The sequence below is a fragment of the Vanellus vanellus genome (genome assembly GCF_965231255.1).
Source record: "Vanellus vanellus genome assembly, chromosome: 5".
Taxonomy (NCBI): domain Eukaryota; kingdom Metazoa; phylum Chordata; class Aves; order Charadriiformes; family Charadriidae; genus Vanellus; species Vanellus vanellus.
In genome coordinates this window covers 22,546,763-22,574,459 of record NC_138910.1, presented here as the reverse complement: position 1 = coordinate 22,574,459, position 27,697 = coordinate 22,546,763, and the positions used below count along the sequence as shown (strand labels likewise).

The 27,697-nt window shown below is 40.9% G+C and overlaps 2 protein-coding genes across 3 annotated transcripts in view; one reads left to right on the top strand and one right to left on the bottom strand.

Annotated features, from left to right (window-relative positions):
- The first annotated feature begins 4,760 nt into the window (after window positions 1-4,760).
- On the top strand, window positions 4,761-10,598 carry SPC25 (SPC25 component of NDC80 kinetochore complex). Its single transcript, XM_082484467.1, has 7 exons — window positions 4,761-4,809; window positions 5,349-5,506; window positions 5,595-5,660; window positions 6,466-6,612; window positions 6,773-6,877; window positions 7,191-7,289; window positions 9,873-10,598. The coding sequence occupies exons 2-7, from the start codon at window positions 5,353-5,355 to the stop codon at window positions 10,004-10,006; spliced, it is 705 nt and encodes a 234-aa protein (XP_082340593.1). The 5' UTR covers window positions 4,761-4,809; window positions 5,349-5,352; the 3' UTR covers window positions 10,007-10,598.
- A 15,891-nt stretch (window positions 10,599-26,489) lies between these two features.
- Window positions 26,490-27,697, bottom strand: part of CERS6 (ceramide synthase 6) — a gene marked incomplete at both ends in the record, with an annotated part of 136,396 nt that continues 135,188 nt past the window's right edge. For both annotated transcript variants that reach the window (XM_082483551.1, XM_082483552.1), the window contains one exon: window positions 26,490-26,651. In XM_082483551.1, the coding sequence (XP_082339677.1) occupies window positions 26,490-26,651 (162 nt within the window). The remainder of the gene's footprint in view (window positions 26,652-27,697) is intronic.

The window sequence follows — 27,697 nt, the reverse complement described above, 5'->3', positions numbered from 1 at the left end:
CTGCTAATTATCTTTCTGCTTAGATAGAAAGATAGGAAGATAAGCATCTTAGACATAATGAAGACTAACAGCTAACAGCAAACATAAGCTTCAATTTTCTCCCACATTCTCTCTGACTGTTTCAGAAGCTCCTACATCCACGTCTTAGACATAGCGGAGAGGTCATGTTTATAAACGATGTTTTTAAAAAAAACCTAAACAACTCCAAAGTCTATAAAACAGAAAGCAGGAAGTTTTTGGAACAGGTAAGCAGGCTTCTGTGAGAGAGGCAGTTCAGATGATGTTCTCATTGTGCCTGGAAGCACTCATGATCCTGCTTGACATGTGAGTCATCTCTTGGCCTGCCTGTGATATTTGCCAACCTATAAAAGTCTGAGACACGGAAGACCTTCCTAGCTCTAGTAAACACCAGAGAAAAGATGGTGAAACATGTCTTGAAATACTGTATTTAATAACTCATTTAAACTAACAAAGGAGAAATGCTTCCTCAACAAGCTTTTCCCCCCTTCTTTTCTATGCAAAGCACTGCAACATGAATCGTAATACACTTAGTATTTCAAAGCCACTTGACAAGTGATAGTACAAGAGGAAACGGGTTCAAGTTATGTCAGGGCAGGTTTAGATTGGATATTAGGAAGCATTTTTTCACTGAAAGGGTTATTAAACATTGGAATAGGCTGCCCAGAGAGGTGGTGGATTCACCATCCCTGGAGGTGTTTAAGAAAAGGGTAGATGAGGTGCTTAGGGACATGGTTTAGAAGTGGTGGTGTTTTTATCAGGGTAGGTTAACGGTTGGACTTGATGATCTTAAAGGTCCCTTCCAACCTCACTAATTCTATGATTCTATGATTCTATGAATATATGAAATAAAACTATTTGCTGTATTTTAGTATATGGAACTGCGAGGAAAACTAGTGATCTGTACAAAATGATCAAAATGCATATGCAATTAATTTTTTAAATCAAAGCTTTGTCTTGTTTTGATATTATAGAACCAATGTTTGGCCTTCACATGATCAAGTGTGTTCTTAGTGCAACGCAAAAACCTCTAAAATGCTATCTGTTCATATAAAGAGTGTTTAATTTATTGATATTTTCTTGATTTACTTTATTTTACAAGACATACAAAACCAGAGAGTATCCAAAACTGTATATATTCTTGGCCATAATGTAGAAACAAGAATCATGTTGATGATCCACTGAAGGGAGGATAAAATGTTTACAGCTACTTTACACCTACATATTAGAGCAAATATTACATAACAGGTATCAGATGTTGTTAAGCAAATGTTTGCAAGGGAAGGAAAAGCCATCAAAGCAAACATTTTCTAAAACACTGTTAATGGAGGCCTACGTACTGGGACTAACTTTCTGGTACATTATGCTTAGTTAATTGAACAATAACATTAATTTCCACATCAGTGTTTTCATTGGCACTGGACCCGCTACAAGGATTAAGTACCAATTTAGTAAGTTCATAAGTAGACACTGTGTACAACTGACAGCTATTTTCTTAGGTATGAATATTTTCCAGATGGAACACTGAAAACATACATGTTAATTTTAGATATAGGAAGAGAAGAATCTTTCAAGAAGCTCCTTCTTTCTCTCCATACTTCATTCCCGCAAGCATTCCCCATTGGACCCAGGCAGCCCTAGTTAACGTCAGGCTTCTTTAGGGCTCGACAGACCAGTAGAGGTTTAGCAAATGCTAACATGAACCAGTTGTTTTCTCTTGGTTCTGCCATGTTACTCATCTAATCTTTCCTAGTTACTACGCTGTCGTTATACCTTGCTATAAAGTGAACTCTGCACAAATAGGAAACTAACAAACCTTGTGTTTGCAGTATAACAATAACTGCCAGAACTTAATACTTTTTTTTTTTTTTTTGTATTTATATGTGTAACAGTGTAAATGATACAAACAAGACATGGAATACAACTCTAGCATGTTCATGAAAAAGTCACATCTAAGGAATTCTAGTTATTATAACTTTAAGTATGAACAGCTAGTTTTAGAAGTTACAAGCGACTTAAGAGTTTAACAGTGAATAAAAATCCTTCAAGTTCCATAAACAGCAAGCAGAAATGGAGTCTGGACCCACGAAGGCAACAATCTCCACTGCATTTTTTTGTTCCCTTTCCAATAAGATCACTGCCTTATTTCTTGCCACTCTCTATCCCTGACACGAGCCCCATGCCAACCATAGCCCAGCGAGGTTAGAAACCTGCCAAGAGAAGTAGCCGAGTCTGTTTATTGGCACCAGCTCTTCAATCTGGTGTTCCCTTAGCAGTTTCCACCTAAGCTGCAGTAGCAATCCAACCCTGAACTATAGCTCTCAGCTACCCCTTAACCCAGTACTGGGGTAGCCCAGTATGGACTTTGAGCTAGCAGTAAAATAAAGCAACAGATCTTCGTTGACAATAGCCTGCCCTTCAGTTTGATTGCAGGTTAACAGTCACCCTGCTGCTGTCATTGTACATCTCAGAACCTTAAGTTGAACCAAGTAACCTGGCGTTACAAAGACACCCGTGAAGAGCTGGCAAATGTAGAAAAGGGGTACGTGGTACAATTACGTTGTCTCCAGCAAAGCTCATAGTGCTAGAAAGAGGGTAAACCGCTGTTGAAACTTTCTTCCATCCATGAGTACCCTGTGGCTTGATATGACAGACATTTAGAAAAAAACATTTCAGAACAAGCGTCTGGGTTAGAGTTACAGTAAGGTTAGGTGCCAGAGTTTCTGAATATGGAGCCTCTTGAATCAGATCTAGTAGAGGATTTAAGAAGCATATGACCTGTGCCAGTTTGGGTCATGAAGCCACATTTCTGTTTGTGGTTGGTAAGAACTGTCAGTTTGAACAGAAAACTAGTACCTGCTAAAATCAGCATGCTTCATTTAAACATGCAGTTGGTAAGCTGATTGTGGAGAGAGTTTGTAGTGGGAAAGTAAGGTTGAGGATATGTTACGCTGTAAGTTCCTGTCTCTAGAAAACTCTGAGAAAGGACTCCCAAACAAGTCAGAAAAGAGATCAATTAAGGTATGGATTGTGCAAGAAAATGCCACATGCTATATTTAGTCTTTGGCTGATGAAAGTCTAAAACAAAGGAATAGGACTAATGAAATCTAGAAAAACTTCAGTGACAAATAAAGATACCTAACATTTCAGAGCTAGTGCCAGCTACTGTGAGGTGAACCTATTATCTATGTTAATAAAAGGATCCAGAAGGGACAAGACTGAAGAACCCACCAAAAGATGACAGATTAGAATTCAGGATTTGCTTGGATTAGTTGAACTTGTATTTGCTAAACTCCAGGGGCTGGGAAAATTGTGTATTCACAAAGTTATGAGCTCAAATAGCAAAGGCTAGTGATGTTAGGGGCAACACTTAAACTTTATATTGGCAGTGCTCACTTGGCTAGGTATAAGGTCCTAAGTTAAGAAATGATCCTCGTTTTAAAAAAGCCATAAGGTACAGGCTCCATAATGCCCAAATTTATATGTGGCTAGGTAATAATCGGTGAACCAGCCCAACTTCAGTATATTTAATTCTGAAGCAGATAAGAGACAGTGGTCTAATTAGTTTTAGGACTAATGCTAAGGAAACTGAAATCTACAGAACAGGTGTCAGAGTCAAATGAGACAGAAATACAGTTGGGCAGCAGTGCTATCCACCAGCAGTTACAGTTTATACAAGAACAATGCAACTATTGATGGTCTCAGCTCAGACTTTACTTTGAGTTCGGTGGTGGTGGGGAAGAGTAATGAATGGTTTCAGACAGCAATCCTCAAAGCTTTACTAAGTTTACATTATTCTGAGATCATCTAAATAGCACTGAAGTAAATTAAAGCTAGGAGAAATTCATTAGCTATGAAATGGTAACAAAATAATTAGTAAATAGCTTCCATGACAAACCAGAGGCTGGCACCTGGGATTATCCAGGTGCTTATCCAGAGCCAAAAGGGAGCATACCCAGCTGGAGAAAAATTAGGTGCAGCGTTTTAAGGAGGACATGCACTGTGACAAAGGCTTATGATAAGTGTTTGACTGGGCACAGGAAGGGTTGCTGTACTGTGTTTTTGTTCATACCAAAAAGGACTGCAATTAGCTCTGCATGTCAGTCTCCTATCATAAAGATCTAACTTAAAATTTCTGTGCTTTACCTATCTTTATGATTTACTTATCATAAAGATGGGAAAATAGCTCCACAGCCATGAGAGAATTCAGGCTCGGGGAATTAAAAGGCAATTCAGGAGTGTCACAAAACTTACGACAAGGTTACCTGAAGTACGTTCCGTAAATAAACCAGGCATTGGAAACAAGTTCTAGCTTCAGAAGAGCTAGCCTGCTCCCCAGTTCGAGCCCGGTTTCACTCGGCACGAAACAGCAAATAGCACCAACCGCTGCCCAGCGCTGCAAACAACCCAACCGCCGCCCCCTCAGCACGGCCTGAGGAGATGCCTTAATCCCAACCGGCATTTCCCCGGGCGGGAGAGGGACGCACAGCTGCCTCTCTCAGCACCGGCACCGCCCGCCGCCGCAAGCCCCGAAGGGCTGCACAGCAGCGCCGCCCGACCCCCGCCCGCCATGGCGGCTCCGCCTCGCCCTGGGGGCACCGTTACCGCGGCAACCGCGGCGGCAGCTCCCAACATCCTCTGCGGCTCCAGTCGCGGGAGGAAGGACGGCTAAGCCAATCAGCGGTGCGCTTGTTACGAGGCAGGCGGAAGGCGGTGCCCAGTTAGAAAGCAGCCGTTGGGGAGGCGGGAAGGCGCCGGCGGTTTGAAAGTTGGTGGTTGCGGGTGGCCTCGGTAGGTTGCCGCTTGCCTCATCCGCTAATCCCGGGCAGGGGTTGCGCGGCTCGGCGGGCATCGGGGTGTGGGGGCGGCAGCTGTGGGGCGCTGCTGGCTCGCGGGGTTGCAGCAGCCCGGCCGCCGCCGTTAACATCTCGTGGTGGGGAGGAGCTCCCCACCTGCCCCTCGGCCCGGGCTGCGAGCGTGGGGAGGGGGCCCCCGGGTCGGTGCGAGCCCCGCGGGAGGACAGCGAAAGGGTGGGAGTGCCCCCCGCCCCCGCTCTGGGGGCTGCCGGCAGCCTGGAAACGGCTCTCGTTACCGTGGGGGTCTTGAGAACAGCGCAGTGCGGGGCCGCCGCCTGGAGCAGGTAACCCATCGCTGGTGGAGTAGCAAAAGAAACAGCTCCCGCTGCTGCTGCTGGTTGTAGAAACAATACAGCACCAAACCAAGGGGGTAAAACCTGCTTTGAAGGTTTATCCTGTAATTGTGAGTTGTAACTGCTGCGATTGTCTTGTGTGTCTCGACACTGTATTTATTCACTTACACGTTTGTTGCAGCACTATGGCTAATATAAAGACAGAAGATGAAATAATCCTCTTTGAAAGGGAAATGAAAGAGTTTTGGACTAAATTAAAAAGCATTTATGGCACTGAACAGATCAATCAGACTTTAGCACTGAGAGATTCATGCAAGGAGTCCATAAAAGCACTTTCAGGTAAAAAGGCTCTTTGTTCCCATTGCCTCTACTTTTTCCAAGTTATCATCAAACTTCTTCACATAACTGAAATAATTTTCCATTACAGAGAAATGGTCCAAGAAGCTGAAGGAAGGGGACATGATGATTGATAAAATTCAGGAGTATAGCAATGGTACAGTATGGTGTTTTATTTATCATGTTTAACATGTCTAAAACTAATTTAATACAACTGATTAATGTTTAACTTCCCATTTTAAAAAGTAAATAACAACATCAGAATGAAGATAGAATTAAAACCATAGTTGATTCATTATGGGATGTAAATTGCAAGTCAAAAGCAATTTGTTGGAAAACTTCATTGATGATACAAAAAGATAAAGATCAGGTAAAAGCTTTCTGTATAGTGGTTTTGGTGCTTAAGTATTTAAAACGACAAAGTACCAGAACTTGCTGACTGCAATAGGAAAAGTAAATTAAATTGCTTAGTAAAGTTAATATTATGAGGTTACTTATGACTCTTCCATATTAGTAATAGAATACAGTCAGCCTATGAGTCTAGGATTAACTTCTCTGAATTTTGTAGTTAGACTTCAGAATATCAGGTAAAAATAATTGCAACTCTACTATCAGTCAGTGTTTCCATTCCTTGCTTTCTGTCAAATTATTTGCCCGTGGACAGGATCCACCATCTCCCTGCTTTGAGGATGTACATAGTTCTGGCACCAGAAACAAACTGCATCTAATTGAAGTATCAGAGGAGCTCCCTATTTAGTAGCTTCTCTTATGAACAATTTTCACTTTAAGCTTTTATTCGATGCTCTGAGTATAGTTATGCTGACTTCTCTCTTCAGCTGAGATAGCATACATTTCACTAGATTTTATTCAAATTGAGTCATATCAAACAATATAGATAAGTACTAAATAGCGGGGACCTAACTAATCAACTGTATATGTTCATATTTTTTGCCTCATTTCAGAGATTCTCCAGCAGAGCCAACGCATATCAGAAAATCAAGAGCACTTGACAGAAATAAAATCTAACCTAAATAAAGAAGAGGAGCAAAAGAAGGACTTGACTGACAGCATCCAAGAGCTTAAAGAAGAGCTGATGAAGAAAAAGGAAAGTAAGTAAGCAAAGGAAAATATGTAGACTTTCTCAATTAGAAGGGGAATTGTTTTCAACACTTGCTCTTGATAGGCTTTTCTACTGTTCTGTTTTTTTTTTTTTTTAATGTGCTTGTTTTACCTTTACTTTGATATTTATGGTGGCTTTTAAAATTCTAGTAATATCTTCTAAAAACAAAGCGATTAAGGAGAGAGTGGAACGACTATGCAAGTCTAAAGTATTGTTTGAAGAGCGGCTTGGCCTGGAGATACGCAGAATTCACAGTAAGTTTCTGTAGTTTCCATCATTTCCATGTGCAGTGCTACAATATGGTTAATGTTGGATTATGCAGTGAAGAACATACGGGCTTACACAACTGAAGAATTGCCCCAGCCCAGGTATTGCCATTGTCTCTCTGATGACAGAATACGGTATGTTAAAATGCATTTGTCTTTCAAAGAGACCAGGTTTGCTTGACTTGTGAGTATTCTAAGACTATGAAGTGAAACTGTAGCTTAATAGTGTGATTTTTAGTCATTGTGACTCTCCAGCAGAGGTTAATGGTGTTAATTAACTCTGTTTTTGTGTTTGCTTTAGATGAACAATTACAGTTTATATTCAGACACATTGACCACAAAGATCCTGACAAGCCATATGTGTTTACCCTTTCCATAAATGAACAGGGAGATTATGAAGGTATGTGAATTCTGAATACTTAAGCAAGAGGACAGAATCTAATGCTCCTGTTTGAAAAAAGGGGAAGAGGACTAAAGTACAGTTAAGTTGTAACCGTCGTCTTCCAATTTCTGAATGAAAAATCTTGCAATGGTAATATATATATATCTTGTTAATTTATATGAAAATACAACTGCTTATCTTCGCTCCCTTCCACTTGTGGAGTTGCTGTTTACTTTGCACTGAGCAAAGCAGGAGAGAGGGAAGAAAGACACAGGCATAGATCACAGAATTTTCAGAGTTGGAAGGGACCTCTAGAGATCATCTAGTCCAACTCCCCTGCTAAAGCAGGATTGCCTAGAGCACATTACTCAGGACCGCATCCAGGCGGGTCTTGAAAATCTCCAGGGAAGGGGACTCCACAACCTCCCTGGGCAGCCTGTGCCAGTGCTCTGTCAGCCTCACCGTAAAGAAGTTTTTCCGTGTATTTGAACGGAACTTCCTATGTTCTAACTTGAGCCCATTGCCCCTCGTCCTGTCACTGGGAACCATTGAAAAGAGCCTGGCTCCATCCTCCTTCAACCCACCCTTTAGATACTTGTATGCCGTAATAAGGTCTCCCCTCAGCCTTCTCTTCTCCAGGCTAAAGAGTCCCAGCTCTCTCAGCCTTTCCTCATAAGGGAGATGCTCCAAGCCCTTAATCATCTTAGTTGCCCTTCGCTGGACTCGCTCCAGCAGTTCCCTGTCCCTCTTGAACTGGGGAGTCCAAAACTGGACACACTATTCCAGTTGTGGCCTCACCAGTGCCGAGTAGAGGGGCAGAATGACCTCCTTTGACCTACTGGCCACACTCTTCCCTATGCAGCCCAGGATTCCATTGGCCTTTTTGGCGACAAGGGCACATTGCTGGCTCATGGATAATTTGCTGTCTACTAGGACCCCCAGATCCTTCTCCTCAGAGCTACTTCCCAGCAGGTCCGCCCCTAACCTATACTGGTGCTTTGCATTCTTCCTCCCCAGGTGCAGGACCTTGCACTTGCTTTTGTTAAACTTCATTAGGTTCTTCTCTGCCCAGCTCTCCAGCCTGTCCAGGTCACGCTGGATGGCAGCACGGCCCTCTGGGGTGTCAGCCACCCCACCCAGTTTGGTATCATCAGCAAACTTGCTGAGGATACACTCTGTCCCCTCATCCAGGTCATTAATGAATATATTGAACAAAATTGGACCAAGTATTGACCCCTGGGGGACACCACTGGTTACAGGCCTCCAACTAGGCTCTGCTGCTGATCACAACCCTCTGAGTTCTGTCCCGCAGCCAACTCTCAATCCACCTCGCTGTCACCTCATCTAGCCCACACTTCCTCAGCTTCCTAATGAAGATGTTATGGGAGACAGTGTCAAAAGCCTTGCTGAAGTCAAGATAGATGAGTAGATGACATCTACGGCTCTCTCCTCATCCAGCCAACCAGTTATAACATCACAGAAGGCTATCAGACTGCTCAAGCACAATTTACCCTTGGTAAATCCATGTTGACCCCTTCCAATAACTTCCCATTCCTTAACGTGTTTGGAGATGACAAGGAGAATGAGTCGCTCCATTACCTTCACAGGGACAGAGATGAGACTAACCGGTCTGTAGTTCCCTGGGTCCTCCTTCTTGCCTTTTTTGAAGATTGGAGTGATGTTGGCCTTCCTCCAGTCCTCTGGCACCTCTCCTGTTCCCCATGACCTTTCAAAGACAATGGAGAGCGGTCTAGCATTAACATCTGCCAGCTCTCAGCACTCACGGGTGCATCCCGTCAGAGCCCATGGACTTATGGATGTCCAGCTTGCCCAAGTAGTTTCTGACCCGGTCCTCCTCAACTGAGGGAAAATCTTCCTATCTCAAATAAAGTAGATAAATACTTCCGTTTGTTGCTTCTTCCCTTTATGCTAGAGTGAGAGTTTATGCTGACAGGCACACTTCAACTTATCTGAGAAGCCTAGAGGGAGAAAAAATGTTGGAGTGACGTAGGAGAAAGATTAAAACTTGAAATTCAGTATTCCTCTTCTGCAAGGGTACAACATTTCAGGTCTTAAAGCTGTTTTTGCACTACGGATCTTACTTCAGTTATGAAGAACAGCAGTGGTAATTTATGTACGGTGCTGAGTAGCTTCTAGACGGATGCTACTGTTGCTCTGCTGTGCCTCTAGGTATGGACTGAATTGATTTCTGGTTTTACTAATTCAAATCTAAATTGTGCTGTAGTTAAAAGTTTATTGCATGCTGGGCTACATCAGTTTTCAGTCTGCCTGCCTGCAGAGTAACAAAAATGTTTAGGAATGTGTTTCAGTTCTTGGGCAGGTTATGGATTACTGGAATTCCTGTAATTACAGGAGCACAGCACTGAGTGGGAGGTCTGGAAACCAAAAAAAAAAAAATTGTGTGTTCTCTGAGGCTTTGTCTTTGAGAGAAAATGATTTAATAGGTTACTCAAAAATAATACTGAAGATAAAACATACAAATACAACAAACTACATTTGTATTTCATAAGCATGGAAAACCACTAATATTGCCTTTTTTTTTTTTTTTTTTTAAACAGTCTAATCTTTTTGTCATTTCAGTGACTTCCTGTACTCCTCCTCTGGATTGTATAGCAGAGTTCCAGCTCAAAGTGAGAGAAACTAACAATTTTTCTGCGTTTGTTGCCAACATCAGAAAAGCTTTCACTGCTTTATCTTGTAAACAGTCTGTATAAAATGAGCTTATACCTCCCTCCCTAGCTGTAGAGCACTTTTTTCTTTCCTTTCTGTATTCTGAAAGTATATATTTATTCATGTCTTATTCTAATTTCTTAATAAAGAAAAATAACTAAAATGGTATTTTAGTCCACGGTCATCTAGAGACATCTTAGCTGATCATAGTGTTGTTCAAAGAATCATCCATTTCCTTAATTTCATGTCTCCAGACACGTAAACTTTGATCCAGTTGCAAGTAGCTTAATGATGTAGTGATCTCTATTTAGCTACTCCAAGTAGGTATTAAAAATAAAGTACTTCCTGTAACTTATGTCTCTCTTCCAAAAGCATTGAAGTGTCTTTTATGTTTTTATGTGGTTGGAATAGGCCTGAAACCTGCCAAAATAATGCACCGGAGCTTAGTAATTACTTCAGTTACCTGTGTCACAGGTCACTATCTTAATTTTTACCCTGTTTTGTACTCTTTGGTGTTATCACTCATTTTCATATATGTAAAATGTTGTTGGGTGTTTTTTTTTTCTTTTGGTCTGTTAAACTACCTATTTTACTGCCTGTTTCAGATTCTTCTGATTAAAACTATTATTTTCTTTTCTTATTTGTAAAGTCTTTTCCTTTTCACAAAATACTTAAAGACAGTTGCAACATGAAAGAAAACTCTTCATTTGATAATATAACATAGTTCAAATAAAAACTAACTTTAGTTCTGGAAATTCTAGTGAAGTAGACGACCACTTGAATCAAAAAATAATGCTGAGCCCTCTCAAAACACAGTTATCTAAGTGATAGATATGAATAGAAATGAAATAGAGCGTAAAGAGTAAAAATATCCAATACTGAAAACTCTGTGAAAAAGTATTTAGAATTCTAGCATTTCCTAAATAATGAAAATAATTCTTTAAAATCTTTTTGAAGATGCTCCAAGTTGTTATTCTGAAGTTTTGTTTTTATTGAAAATCTTCTGTGAAGTGAAAATTCTTCATTTAAAACAACTCCCTGTCTCAAAGCAGCGGTAAAGAGAGGCCCCTCTTTCCTGTGAGATGCTAGTTAACTTTAAATTTATACAGCATATATCTATGTTAGCATTCATTTTTTATCAGGAGTGGACTTCTGCTGTGAATCTCCTGATCCTCACCACTTTGGTTCACATTTCCAATGCAAACAGCATTCCTTTTGGAAGGCAACTAAACTAGGAGGTGCACACATAATGCGTTCCTGCTGTTAATGTTACGTAGTCCATAGAGCAGACCAGAGCTGGTCCAAACCAGCATTGGGTGCAGATGTTGGTCTTCCCATGTACTAACATAACTATAGCAGCACTCACTGTTCTTGCCCCAACTTATAATCTTATGCTTGGGCAAAAAACCCAAAACATCCCCCTTCCCCCTTATTCCTATGTCTTCATCAGCTTCTTAAATGTAAACCTGGCCCTTTAGGCGTGTTTAAAGCTGGTGATGCTGACAAGATACCCTTACTACAGTTGAGAATATTGTCCAGTCTGATGTGTACCATATTTCAAATCACTTGGTTTGTCTAAACAGTACAACTTGCTGGATACAGCACAAACTATGCACTCAGTCTTCTATGAGACGATAGCTAAAGTGCATTTTACCAAAACCCAGTAACCCATGTTTGCACATCTTGGCTCCAAATAAGAGATAATCTTCCATTTCTTCTTCCCTGTAGGGCATAATTTGCTATTTTCGAAGTAGCGCATAATTTTCCTTGGTATGCCCTATTGACTTTTTTTCTTGTCAGCGATACGTGAAACGAGCAGTAAGAATGGTAAAGCTGCCAACTGATTACAATTTTAGAACAGAATGGCAGCAGAGATTACAAGGCATTTCTATAATGATATCTCAAATGAAATACATCCTCAGTCTCTGCCCTGTCCAGAAACCCCACGTGCTCTTTGAGAATTCTGTAACCAACAACAGGACAAACAGAGGCATAGGCTGGGAGACTCCTTTCAAGTGCCGGGTCTAGTCATTCATAAGCAGATTTTGCCTCCTTTTCAACCATGCTAACAGGAATATTTAAATAGCAGGTATTTCTTTCAATTAATTGCTTCTACCACCAAAAGAATGCTGTGCGCATATTTATGTAGGTCAATAGACTAGCCAGTAGTTAAAAAAAAATGCATTCAGCCATCTCTGCACTTCCCACTTCTATATTCTTTCCCAGGAGCTACGACTGGTGTCTTACCCCACTTTGTTGGTATCTCTTCCTCTCTTCCGTGCTAGAAAGCCTATCCCTTCTGACTTCTCAAAAACTGTATCCAGAATGACAGTATTCATTTTGAAGCATACTCCTGCCCTTCTCCACCTGTCTGTGCCAAGCAACTCTTAGTTGCCCTGGGAAGTAAGAACTTCAGGATGCTCAACCAAATATTTTACAGCTGTTGTATTGAAGCAAAAAGACAGGCAGTGCGCAGTCACTGCATTTCCATTTTTTCACATGGAGCTGTTTATTCGTTAAGGGTGTACATATTGCTCAGATGCACTCTGTAGCATATCTGATTTGATCCTGATCTTCACAGGAGAAAAAAACACGCCCTGAGTAACAAAGACAAATGCTCAGTCTTACTGCCATTTTCTTTTCGTGTTCATCCCAGGCATGAGTGGTTGGTTTATTGCTTCTAACAAAATTACTTTGCCAAGATTGCTATGCACAGAACATAAAATATATGACAACCACTGCACTGGAATTTACATTCCTAGGAATTATTTGCTAGAAAAGATGATGTGCTTGGTTGTAAATGTTCTGTGCATACGCCTAAGGCAAGAAGTAAAGTTTGAAATGTTTATTGTGTGTAATTTAAACCTTTACAGCTCTTTTTGGAGTTTGAATAATGAACCTGCTTATATTTGCCAAGGCAAATCAGATGCAGATATAAATTCCTTTAAAACAGAGCCAGGCATTCCAAAACTAGGTAAAAGCTAGGAAAGTGTACACAATAGATTTGTTTCTTTGCTTATTATAAAATATGAAGTAAAACTGGCTTGTGACATCCCTAAAACAGCCTTTATGCTAGCTGAAGGTCTGTCTTAAAATCTTAATACCTTTGTGCCTTTACCAAATGCAATTAGTGCTTACAGAATTTCACACACCTGGATCTGTGGCAATTTGGAACTTTGTTATGAAGCTACACAACGCAGTGATATCCAATAATGGTAAGGACAACTAGGACAATACTATATACTGATCCAACAGATGATAGAATTATTGGGTCCCCAGTGTACTGGACGGCATACAAATACAGACTGAAATGCCCCAAAGAGCATCTGGGAAAGCTCAAGCTCAAAAGCAATATGCAGCTTAGGGACACACAATCAACCAGCCCCCTCCAGTTGGTGCTAGTGCTCCATCTATTAGCAGGATCAGGTTTTTCTTAAGGCGGACAGAGATCTTAGTGAAGGTCAATAAAGACTTTTCATTTTTCACAAATCAGTTTGCCCAACCCTGAAGGTTACCTTCCCTTTCAAACTGCTGCCCTGTACTTAGCTACCTAGGCTCAACCCCGAAATGCATGGGCCATCGACTAATGCTGACCATACAGAAAATTGCTGAAAAATTACTCAGAAAATTGTTCAGCACCCATCAAATTTATCTTATGAACATCTGGAAAAAAGCTGTTGAGTGTATTAGATATTGGAAATACACTGTCCATTTAAGGACTGTTGGGAAGACAAAATAATATTAAATATTAATAGCATATGTACTAAGTGCATTTAATCACAATTGTTTGTGTGCTACCTGGAAGTCAGATTTGAAAAGAAATCAAATAACTGTAAGAGTCCTTCTGGCTAACAGAACAGTTTTATTACACACCTACTCAACCAAGAGTGGAGGTGGTTAAGCTGAGTTTGTTGACATTTTTCATAAACCCTCTTGGATGTTGCTAGACATATTTTAAAAAGCAAACAAACAAGTAATGGCTACACTTGTGAAAATTAAGACAGATATGGAAGCTATGTTGTGCTTCTGTCATATTCCAATTGTGTTATACTACTTACTGTCTTCTCTAATGCCTCAATCAACTTTGTGAATTTATTTATTACCTTGATATTGTCTAAATTACTCCTGTCATTATAATACTCTAAAATCACTGTGAACTCATTTGTGAGTGATTTATAACTTTTTAAAGCGCTCTCGAACCTGATATAACAAACATATGCACACATAAGTCGCTTAGTCTCACAGGCAGATTACAGTACATTTTTTAACTGTATGAATAAACCATACTAAATAATTATGGTAATACTCTTACCTTTTTGAAAGCAATCCAATTACTGCTGAATAAGATCGTATGCCTGAAAGGTTGGGGGGAATGGCTCTGATTGCCAGACAGTGAGACTCCATTCTTCTTGTCTTTCTTATCTCCAATCACTCTAACAATTATACAGAAAACTCTTCAGAATCACGAGCTTATAAACAAGTTGTTCCAGCAGAAGCAGAGGTAATGGAGCCTGATTTCCTACACATCTGTGGTTTTGTCCTTAAACAGTGCCAATCTCTTCACTGCAATATCCCATCTCTTCTTTACAGTCTCCTTCCCAGATGAGAGCCAGTGCCGCTCCCGAGTTATTCTACTTCAGCCTCTGCTTGGCTGTTGCTACAGCTGCAGGACAGCGATTGCACTCTGCCTTCCCTTCCTCCAGTGTGGAGCATTGATTTGTGGTGCTCTCCTTTACTTGGTTGCTTATTTTTAGTACACTGTAAGAACAGTGAGAGCAACACAATCTCCTTTTCAAATTTGGACTAAGTGAGCAGTGGGTTCAAAAGTTTTTAGGGATACTGACAGATTGCTAAAGATAGTGATTAATCATGCAAGTGTGTAATGGGGTTTTATCTGACCTTATATATACTTTAAAGTGGCTATGCACTGAAACGATGAATTGAAAAAAGATACAATTAGTGTTAATTTGATTTCCTTCCTCTTCAGTCACAGCGTGTTGAACATTACTAATTGCTATTGACTCACCTGTTTTGTGACTATTTGATGGATAACTCCCTACATGGAAACATGCTCTTTGACTGACTTGCCTCAATGAATTCTTTTGCACTGGCTACTGGATCATGGGCTCAGTTCTTCACTATCCAGTATCTTCTGCACCAGAGCTTCAGCTGGAATAACTGGCCTGGCAGAGAAACAGGTCTCTTGAACAAACACCAACTACATATCATTATTGTTTTGATTTAGAAGCATGCTACGCTTGCTTTACACTGATGGCAATTATCATTAAGGATTCCAGGTACTTAAGAGCAGACTGCATACATTAACTTTTTGGCTAAGTGAGGAGTAGGTAGAAGTGATAGAAGGGTGGCCCCGTGGGTGGTGTACTAGCTGTCTAAGTTAAAGCACAATACATTCAAGTAAATGCTTACTTCGTAGGTTAAAAATAAAAACAAGCAAGTAACTAATACTTAACTTTCCAAATGAAGCTAACGAGATAAACTTGCTTGCTTAATTCCATGTCTGACACAGCCCCATTAATGGAACAACAATGCAGCAAATTGGTAATTGTATCCTTTTAACATTTATCGCCAGTATCAGCATGACTTACCGGTCTGTATTTTCCTACACTTAAGGCAAAGGCAGAAGAGCTATCTGATAAAATTGTGTTTCTAAAGGAGAGGTAAAACCTCTCCTGACATGCAATCCTCAACACTGTCATCTGCAACTCTGCAGCAATTAGCTGTCATTTTAGGCTCCAGCCTTCTCTAAGGTTAGTCCATAATTCGGACAGTCTGCTTGGGACTCTATTACAGTAGGGACCACCGTTATCAAGTGCTCTGCTAATGGCATCACAATGAATCAAATTAGCAAATTAGTCAATGTTCATGCAATTTACATAAGAAAGAGGGTTTTACTTTCCTCAGCTGCTCCTCCTGCAGTTTCCCTCAACTATCATTTCTCAACTATATTGTCTGGTGCAGAACAAGCATTAAAAATTTGCATCCAATCTTGCTTTTGATTGTGCATTAATCCTATCCAGATGGCAGCTGATGTCACCATTAGCAATTCATTTTTCCTCTTCCAAATAATATAGTTAGAATTTTATAGTAGATACCTGTCAAATCTTACAGATGAGCCTTACTCAGTCCTGTTTTGGAATAAATAAAAATAAGCTGCAGAGTATTTTCTAGGGAGAGGATCTTACATTTGGAAGTGTTTAAAAAAATATCAGAGCTACAATGGTGTTTTTCAGATGTTTAGGAGAGGGTATTAACTTGGGAATGTAAATATATGTTGCCACCAAGTAGCTTTAGAAAGTACCTTATCTTTTAATCTAATTAGTGAACTATAGCACTAACATTACAAGTTGGTCATACTGCTCTTACAGATAAAAACTACAATACTGAACTATCTTGCAATAATTGATGTTATATTGGCACTTTCCAGTGACTAAAAGCTAACTGTTCTGTGTCACATCTAAACAATTACATTTGAAAGTCAGAACCTTAGAAACACCTCAGTGTTGCACTCAAGTCTGTGTTTAAGCAATCCCTCTACAAGTCATCAACGGCTTGGCAGACTCAGGGCTGAGGAAGATAGGTAGAAAACACTTTCCTCAAGCATGTTTATTCCTATAGTGATAAAGCCGCCTTCTAAGGTACATGATGGACAGTGTGTGAGCCTTACCCTTGCTCCCCGCTCCACTGCACAGTGGAGAGGCCTCCAGTGGGCACACTTGTCATCTACTGGCAGAGCTCTCCACAGTTAGGCCTGGCACAGCACGTGCCTTATACACCATTATTCTGCCTAGTTAATATATAGTTATTGTTTTATTCATTTGCTTTGCACAAATAGGTTTTGAATTATTGAAATTAACTTCTCACCGAGCTGCGATCTCTGGATTTTACAGTCCAGGAAGGAGGGCAGTCACTGGTGAGAAATCTTGATAGGCAACTTTGCCCAGCGTGCATTCCAGCTTTGTACTTATTACACATACCAATGTTCATTTGGTATCTCTCATACTTTTTAATATTGACTGTGTTCACTTTTTAAAATTCCCCAGCATGGGAACTCGGTGGAAAACCGCCTATGATGACCATATGACAGACATCCTTGACTCCTCTATTCCTGAGCACAAATTGGCATCCTGCTCTGTGAAATCCACTTCAGCAGCTAACCCACTGACAAGTATAGACAGTGTAAAATCTGTCAAGGGGCAGGGACTAGCATCTTGCAGAACAGGGCACAAAGAGAACCAAAAAACCAGCATAAATTAGGAAAACAGCAACCCTCTGCACACACTAGCAGAGCTGGGACTAACAGTGTGCAGCAGGAGTCCCTCCACACAAGCTCCCAGCCTCTGTCCATCACAGCATGATGAGCTACCAAGTCGTGCGGCAATTTGCCCATCCAGCACAGTTACACATTTGGATTCCTTCCACTCACCTTATGTACCACAGGAGACTCTGTCACCAGCCCTTAGCTCTTCTAAAGCAGCACAGACATCTTCTGAGAACCACTGTGTTTCTTGTGAAGGAGCAGCTGGAATGCATGGAGCTCAGCCTAGGGATGGATAAAGAGCCAAGTGAGAGCCTATGGGTCAGGGTTAAAGGGAAATCGGGAGCAGGGGACATTAGAGTGGGGGTCTGCTACAGCCCACCCGACCAAGAAGACCGAGTGGATGAAGCCCTCTATAGACAGACAGGGGCGGCATCACGTTCACAGACCCTGTTTCTCATGGGTGACTTCAACCAGCCCGATATCTGTTGGAAGGGTAACACAGCCAGGCATAGGCAATCCAGGAGGTTCTTGGATTGCGTTGATGACAACTTCCTTCTCCAAGTGGTTGAGGAGTCAAAGAGGAGAGGAGCTATGCTGAATCTTGTTCTTACCAACAAGGAGGGGCTGGTAGACAGTGTCAAACTCAAGGGTAGCCTAGGCTGTAGTGACCATGAAATGGTCGAGTTTGAGATCCTCGAGGCAGCGAGGAAGGTGCGCAGCAGGCTGAACACCCTGGACTTAGGCAGAGCTGACTTTGGCCTCTTGAAGAATCTGCTTCGTGCGGTGCCATGGGATGAAGTGTTGGAGGGAAGAGGGGTCCAAGAAAGTTGGTTAATATTCAAGGACCACCTCCTCCAAGCTCAGGAGCAATGCAACCCTACAAAGAGGAAGGCAGGCAGAAAAGCCAAGAGGCCTGAATGGATGAACAAGGAGCTTCTGGACATGACCAAAAGGAAAAAAAGAGGCCTATAGGGAGTGGAAACAGGGGCGGGTAGCCTGGGAGGTATACAGAGGAATAGTTCGAGCAGCCAGGGATCAGTTAGACAAGCAAAAGCCCAGATAGAACTAAATCTGGCCAGGGACATTAAGACAAAGAAAAAAATCCTTTAAGTATGTCAGCGAGAAAAGAAAGACTAGGGAAACTGTGGGCCCTCTCCGGAAGGAAACGCAAGAACTGGTTACCCGGGACAGTGACAGAGCTGAGGTACTCAAGAACTTTTTTGCCTCCGTCTTCACTGGCAAGGACTGCAGCCACACTACTCTTGATGCAGAACGCAAATACGAGGATTGGGAAAATGGAGAACGGCCCACTGTAGGTGAAGATCAAGTACGAGACCACCTCAGGAATCTGAAGGTGTACAAGTCCATGGGACCTGATGAGATACATCCGCAGGTCCTGAGGTCGCTAGCAGATGAAGTCGCTAAGCCACTAGCCATCATATTTGAGAAGTCATGGCGGTCTGGCAAGGATCCTGCTGACTAGAAAAGGGGAAACCTAACCCCTATTTTCAAAAAGGGAAACAAGGAAGACCCAGGGAACTACAGGCCAGTCAGTCACACCTCTGTGCCTGGCAAGATCATGGAGCAGATCCTCCTGGAAACTCTGCTGAGGCACGTAGAAAACAAGGAGGTGATTGGTGACAGCCCGCATGGCTTCACCAAGGGCAAGTCATGCCTGACAAATTTGTTGGCCTTCTATGAGGGGGTTACAGTGGCAGTGGAGAAGGGAAGACCAACTGATGTCATCTACTTGGATTTGTGCAAAGCCTTTGACACTGTCCCACACAATATCCTGGTCTCTAAATTGAAGAGACATGGATTTGACAAATGGACCACTCAGTGGATAAAGAACTGGCTGGACGGTCACACTCAAAGAGTTGCAGTCAACGGCTTGATGTCCAAGTGGAAAGCAGTGATGAGTGGCGTTCCTCAGGGGTCGGTACTGGGGCCTGTACTGTTCAACATCTTTGTCAGTGACATGGACAGTGGGGTCGAGTGCACCCTCAGCAAGTTTGCCGATGATACCAAGCTGTTTGGCGAGGTCAACACGCTGGAGGGGAGGGATGCCATCCAGAGGGACCTGGACAGGCTGGAGAGGTGGGCCCAAGCCAACCTCATGCAGTTCAACAAGGCCAAGTGCAAGGTCCTACATCTGGGTCGGGGCAATCCCAAGTACAAATACAGGCTTGGTGGGGAATGGCTGGAGAGCAGCTCTGAGGAGAAGGACCTGGGTGTGCTGATTAATGAGAAGCTCAACATGAGCCAGCAATGTGCGATCGCAGCCCAGAAGGCCAACTGTATCCTGGGCTGCATCTAAAGAAGTGTGGCCAGCAGGTCAAAGGAGGTGATTCTGCCCCTCTACTCCACTCTAGTGAGACCCCACCTGGAGTACTGTGTCCAGCCCTGGAGCCCTCAACATAAGAAGGACATGGACCTGCTGGAGCGTGTCCAGAGCAGAGCCACGAGGATGATCTGAGGGCTGGAGCACCTCTCCTGTGAGGAGAGGCTCAAAGACTTGGGGCTGTTCAGCCTGGAGAAGAGAAGGCTCCAGGAAGATCTTATTGCAGCCCTCCAGTACCTAAAGAGGGCCTACAGGAGAGCTGGGGAGGGACTTTTTACAAGGGCATGTAGTGATAGGACGAGGGGGAATGGCTTCAAACTGGAAGAGTGCAGGTTCAGATTGAACATTAGGAAGAAGTTTTTCACTTTGAGGGTGGTAAGGCACTGGAACAGGTTGCCCAGAGAGGTTGTTGAGGCTTCATCCCTGGAGGTGTTCAAGGCCAGGCTGGACATGGCCTTGGGCAACCTGGTCTAGTGGGAGGTGTCCCTGCCTATGGCAGGGGGGTTGGAACTCGATGATCTTCAAGGTCCTTTCCAACCTAAACCATTCTATGATTCTGTCATTGTACAGAGGGACCTTTATAGACTTGAAGGCAGTGCATCAAAAAATTCTTCCTTTTTCACATTATCCTGAGCCATCTTCTGTACAAAGTGGCTCTTCCTCATGCTATGTAAGTTGAAGGGTATACGTGGAATAGAAAGCAAAAGTCATCAGACATGCAACTAGACAAATTCCCCCATAGTAAAATCTCTTTATAAATCTCTTCAATAAACAAGCATTTAAATGCCATAATAAATGCACTGTAAGATTCTCTCTATATATTATCATGGGCACATATTAACAACTACAGTAATTACTTCTTTAAACACAATGGAAATCCCCAGGTTTACTTCTCTTCCAGAGTCAGAACTTCAACTGATGTGTGGTGGTTCCTATATAATCAGTATTTGTGTTCAAGTACTGTTGCCTCCATTTTTTGCTGAAGTTGTGAGAATGTTTTCCTGCATCCCATTTATAAGAACTTCCTCATTATGTTTTAATGCTGCACCAGAGCCTGCCTGATGATGTGATTTTGTAGGCTTTACTTTGGTGAGTGTGTGAAAACAATTCCAGCTCAGTGCACTGCTACACACACCTTGTTAAAAAAAAAAAAAAAAAAAAAAAAAAAAAAAAAGCAAGCCCCTTTACCCCTCTTCATTTTAACAGCAGTGAAGAAACATAGAACCCTATAACAAATAAGGAAGCAGATTTGGTCTACTCTAATGGTAGAGGTCTGAAAGATGCAGCTTTATTGGCAAAATCAAGAGCTGCAGCTTGTTCTCCAGAGAACCACTGTCCAAGTGACCCTCTTCTCTCACTTCCAGACGTGGTTAGTAGGTAGCGCTTTGCTGACTGACAGTTTAGCCTGAAACATCTGAATGAACCTCTACTTTTAAGAAACTCTGACCACATAGACTGAAAAAAGACAGCTTTTCCAAAGTAGGTCCAGCTGGACATTCAGAACTGATTAACATGCAAAATTTTACTTTTGAAATCCTAGGAAAATGTCTTTTTTAAATAAAAATATTTTAATTTGTATAGAGAGAACTTGTCCTTCTAATGCTTACTGTTACCAACAGTTTCATCCAAGGAATAACATAAAATACCACAGTGACGAACTCAGCAAAGACATACTTGGATCTGCTCTAAAAATGCTGGAGTCTGCAGTGTGGATAACAATGTTTGAGCTAAACAAAAGGAAAACATTGTTTGCATTTCATAGAAAAGAGAAGAAAACGACACTACATTCCTAATACTTATGTTTATTATGAAAGTGTCTCCAAATTAAAATAGCCCACAATACTGATTGGTTCCAGAGATTTTATGAGGAATAATTATTTTCCATATTGAAAAAACCCCAAACTAACCGAGTTAAACACAAAATAACTCCCAAAGTTCTACGCAACAGCTATATATGAAAGGACTTCTAGCTAGCACATCACTGTGTCTGGGACAGTGGAATTCCTACACATCACTGCATTTCTGAAAGAGTTGCTCAAGCACAGGATTGTCATGAAAACACAGGTGAAATAGTGTCATCTGCCTCACCCTGACTTGCAACAGGTAGTCAACATGCACAGTGCAGTATGAGAGCTCGTGTACAAAAGTTAAACCCCGGGACTGCAAGAAGCTGAAGCTCAACAGAAGCCAGAAAATGTGTTTTGTTGCACAGATCATTTTAGGTCATGTAAAACAATCATTTTGGTCTTTTGTCTGACATATGTGATCATTGATACAGCTTCAAAACATGATTTCATAGTGTTTCCTCCATTTTTTTAATTGAAAGCAATTTCAAAGACTGAGAATTCTGTACAGATACACTCAAACACTGTGTTTTCATTGCAACTACAATCAGAAAGCTTTACAATTTAAAGGCTACACATGTACGCCACTTTTCCGAACTTCCTCTAGTGCTTTTCAAAAAGGAAAGAAAAAAAGAATACGGTTGTCTTACTGAAGTTCCCATTAGGTCCCTGTTCCAAATCAAAACCAGTCAAAACAAGAAATACAAACTGGTTTTGCTTTATGGTTTAAAGGCAACTGTAGTTTGCAGAACACTGAAGTTAGGCCTAATAGGGTTGACATTACAGGAAAAGTAAAAAGTATTTAATAGCTTCTCTCGCACAAATGTCACAAGAATTAGACAATAGGAGACATACAAAAATGAGTTGTAGCAAAGAGATTAAAAAAATACCAAAGCATCAACCGTAGAAAACCAATGGTAGCCCATATTTCTCTGAGAATACGGAAGGCTGCAGTAATGAGAAGATGAATGAAACAGGCATCAGGCTTCCTACTAGAATACTCTGTGTAGAACACACGCAGTGTCTAAATCAACCTGTGTTGATCATCATTGACATTTGCTGCAGGGTAACAGCTTTTTCCGTCATGTCCCATTCAGAACCAGAAAGTGATTTTCACTCGAAACAGATACAGATTTAAGACAAGATTCACTTTGCTGTAAGCAAAGCCTTAGTGCATGTACTTGGGTCTCAGAAAAAGGATTTGTCATTGGCAATCACACCGAATGGGCACAGGCTGAAACAGGAGCATCTGAAGCTGTGACACCTGTTCCAATTGTGCTGGAATCATTAAATAAATAACACATAGAAAAAACTACAAAATGGCAACAGCATGGGACACTTTGGTATTCTAGAACTAGCACTATTTAACATTGATCAAGATCCAAAAGATTCCAATGTCCACCCTTGTTTGATCAGATATTTCTACAATTTTCTGCAATGTTTGTTTTTAGGCTTTTATGAAAAAAAAACCCACCACATATTTTTCTTTTGGTACAAAATATGCTAATATGGAAAACAGTAAACAAAAGGAGACCTGAATCTTATTTTACTATATTCTGGGCTGGCTAGGGAGAGAAGACAAATCCTTACTATTTACTAATATACTCTACATATCATTTCCTCATTTTTCTACTTCAACATCTCAACCACTGTGTTGTGTACTGTACTACAAAAAGGGAGCATAGAAGTTGAAGACAAATAGGTTACAGAGTACAAACCCTCATTTCTAAAATGACTAAAATGACAATTCTACAAAAGGTACGAATATACAGAACCTTTAAAGAGCTCGCATTTACCATGCGAATAATTTCAATCCATTTTCTGGAATATGTGTGATTATCCTCTAAATATTTGATGGCCTCCAAAAGCACCTTGCAAAGCTCTTCAGCAGAGAAGCAAACAAATTCAAATGGAAAAGGAAATAGCTGCATGACGTTCTCTCTGCAGAGTGGAAGATGAAGCCAAAGTTTTGACATCCATTGGTTAAAGCAATGAATCAAAACACACTGCCAAGTACAATCACTAAAACACTTGGTCCTTCCCACTAAAGACAGAAAAAATTTTGTGAATTTCTAATTTCCACTAAAAACTTGTAGCTTGAAAGTTCAGTGATTGTTCAGCAAAGTTTTGTGAATTTCTCAATGCTTCCTTAGTCTTATCCCATTTCCGCAAATATGTCATTTTAATCTCTTATCTTACCTATTTTCCAGACATATCTGTATTAAGTTTATTCTAGGCTGCTAAAAGCGGACTCCAAAAAGCCAGGTTTATATGAGATAAGTAAGTCACTGGCCATCAGCTGAACCATGGTAACTGTGGAAATGTTTTAGCAACAGATGCAACTGAATTTAAGACTCAAGGGAGAATTTCAATCCACGTTGCATTATTTAACAGTGGGGGTACACTAAGAGCATACATAGTCGGCAATGGTGAATCCTCTCAAGGGCTGTAGCCTTGACTGTACATCTGAATCAACACCATACAGCACAGCAGGGGAGGACCAATAGGGACAAAAGGTCTCCTGCTTCTTGCACAGGGATTGTTTTTGGGAACTGCTCTCTGTCTTGATATCAACAACTTTACAGTACTACTGTATGTTCTGTATGTTGTGTATATTGACAGTTCAGAGCAACATTCTGTCCCCATGTAAGACAAAATATTTTGCCAGAATGCCATTTTCGTAACCATCTTTGCAGAAAGGAAATGGTCCAGTGGAGGTAGCAATCAACACCACGAAAAAGGCGTGTTTAATCTGTTATGCTCAATGACCATCTTAGCAGGTCAGATTTCAGAAATTATAATGTTCATTCAATATATCCCAGGAAGGTTTTATTTTAAAATCTTGGTATCATCTTTACAGTAATTATTAAACAACTGCCACTTCAAATAATGTGGATGGGATACTTTCTATTGCAATCAGTGTATTTTCACATGTATAACCTGCCCTGCAGACAACTGTGAAATCAGAGGCACAGGAGACAGATGAGAAAAATTAGAGACAGAGAAGCTTTTGGGGGAGAAAGAGATTTAAATAATATTCCCTTGCTCCCTCAGATATATTCATGGACATACAAGCTAGGCAGCTGCTGAATGACAAGGTTACCTGGCTTTTTCAAAACATGCTCTGTGGGTAGTAAAACTGACAGCTCTTCTACAATTTACAATTTTTCATTCTTCTTTCCTTTATGGTCAACTGAGTCGAGCTACTATTTTCATACACGCTATTCTGCTCTTACCTTTAGCACATTTTTTGCTAATACCCAAGGGTCCCTATGGATAATAAAGGTTTCAGAAGTTTTCAAGACTCACCAGTAGAACAGGACAAATCTCGTATTTTCAAAAGAAAGAAGTGGCAACACACCTTTCTTCAATGAAGTCTGTATAAAATAGAGCATTTGAACATGTTTTATGGCATCAGAAACCATCTATATTTTGCTATTTGCATAGGTGGAAGGAATCAGAAGTATTTCCTGGGTTAGAGTTCCAGCTGAACATGGCACTCCAATCCTTTTGTATATAGAAGACACACATTTTTTTCCTGGTTTGTTCCTTCCCTTTTTTTTTTTCCCCTCTTCTTTTTTTTTAAAATATATATAAGTCTTTGGTCTATAAGCACATTGGTTCTGTGTGCACATACACAATACTGTTGAACAGTAGGTTGCATAGTCTGTTACCCAAGAACCTTGCCTACTTTTGGCACTGCTGTCACATATCACAGAAAAGTGTCCTTCAAGAGTTGTATGATCCTTAGCATCCTACATCAAACTTTGATCTAGAGACTGGAAGAAGTGCGTATATAATGTTAACAAAGATGTTTATTTTGGGTGTTACTTTGTCTTCTTTGGGACACAGTTTGTAAATCTTGGATGAAAAAGGAGAGCAAAATTATTTTATAAACACCCTTAACTTTATTTCTAGAGGTGATGAAATCCTGCTGAGCGTTCAAAGTTTGCTGTGAATTACGTTATCTGAATTTTGCTCAAGTTTTCATGCATTTAAAATAAACTACTTCTAGTAATGTATGACATTCTGCCTTCTCTTCATTCTCTCTTTTCAGCCTACTAATAAAGTGGCAATAATTATAAGAGCAATCCCTAGACTGAACTGTGTCCGAGGAAGCAATGAACTTTCATCTGCTGTTTTTTCTATTACACCCCTGCTCTCATCCATCTGAATGTGCAAGAACAGTTTCAGGAGTGAGGTCTGGATTCACAATGGTGCACTTGAACAAACACCTTTCAACATGGAATCTCTGCAAAAAGCTAGAATCTGTAGAGGTCAAAAATTGCAAGGCAAAAAAAAAAAGTGAGAATGAGTTCATCCTAACTGTTGACATCAATGCTTTTGGGTGTTTGCACAACTAAACAAGTCTACTTCTAATGCAATTAACCATCAAATTGAGTTTTAAATTATGCTAATATCCCACAATTACCACGTTTTTTTTCCCCGAATTGCTAATTGACCACATTACCTATTATTTAAAATATCAATCCAGTGTTTTAAAACTTTATGTTGGAGGAACGGCCACTGTGCTTTCATAGGCAATTTCAAAACCAGCACTTTAAAACACAAAGATAGCAAAAATATCTGAAGCAGATCTAGAATCTATAAAGCTATGTTCTATCTTACTGTAAGTAACAAATCAAGCAACTATTACTTATAGCAGACTCAGCAAAAGCAACAGGGATGGACAGAAGAGATCTGAGCGTGATGCTCTCCACCACTGAGGATCCCAAGAGATAAAGTTTGAGAATGGATATTCCCTTTTGTCCAGAAGTTTCCAAAAGAATACAAAATAAATAATATATCAAAGACAGTACAAGTGAAAATACTGCTCCCATTGTGTCAAGTTACATACACATACAGCATGCCTACGTATACAGAATGGTGTGCTGTCTTCATTCACAAACAGGAAATATGGCAGTGCACTATCAGAATGCTTTGATACTCCTAATTTTTTCTGATGCTGAGATATATGAAGAAACTGCATTCACAACTTATAATTTACTTCCAGTAGCAAACAGTTCATTCTTTTCGTATTTCATGATTGAACCCAAGGATTAATGCTCCTCTGAGCAAGTGCCACCAGTAAGATACCCGTTTGTCCCATTGGCACCACCGGTGCCATTAGTAGTGATAGTGCTGTGCGGGGTCTTTGAACGAGGTACTGTTTCTTCCTCATCTGAGCTTGACTCAATGTCACTTCGGTCATCCTTTGCTACCTGTAGAATTTGAAAAAGATGCAAGCAGTAGGAGATTGTGAGGAAACAACTGAGCTTTTTGGTTCAGGCCAGAATCAGAGAATTCAAACATTTTTCAATTTGAGCTTTGAAGGCTATCTCAGCTCTTGCACATGTCTCTGCCTTTGCCTGCCTAGACTCACTTTAAACATGGATGCCTGTACACACATATGCCATGTACAAAGGCAGGGTGAGAACTTTGCACTGATCCACTGAAGGTAAGGTAAGGTAAGGTAACGCAGAGCTCTACCCTGTCTGATCCTGAAAATCTGAAAAACTGGTAAGAGCGCATCAGATGAAGCAAAAAAATGCATTAACAGAAAGAGGTCTGAAGTCTAGGCTGCATGCAGCTTTGCAAATGCAGCTTTCCATGCCTGCTTCTACCCTTGTTCGTACAGCTGAGCTTCCTAATTCATTCAGAATCTATCTATGCTGTGCTGATTGCTACATCGATCAATTAAAATTGACCTTACTATAGTGAATGGACATAAAAGGGGCAAAATGCATGGCGAGTCTTCTTCACAAAGAAATCAAAACAATTAAAGAACAGGGCCACTGCATATAATTTTTTGCTTACAGTAATCCTTCTCTACTCCAGAAAGCCCTCATGATAATTCTGCTCTCCAGCTCTTGCCTCAGAAATAGCCATTTGCCTTTGGGGTTCCCAATGTTGCTACCATCCTTGCAGTATTGTAACACCTGAGTGACACTATTCCGCTTGTAAACAGAGAAGAAGGAAACACACTGTTCCCATATACCTCCCAATATGTAAAATTTTTAATTGCAATGTCTCTAGTAAGCTTGCAATTCTGACAGGCACGAAACTGGACTTGAGCTAAGGTCAGAAATTTGTTTCCATACTTACACAGCTTCAATTAACAGATTACTTCAGTCTTTTATATAAAGGACTATATTGAAGCTGTTGGATATATGGAAATACACTTAAAATTATACTTTTATCAGACAGATATACTTTTAATCAGACAGTACCCAGCACAGGGTACTGAGTGCCTGTGATTGATGTGAGG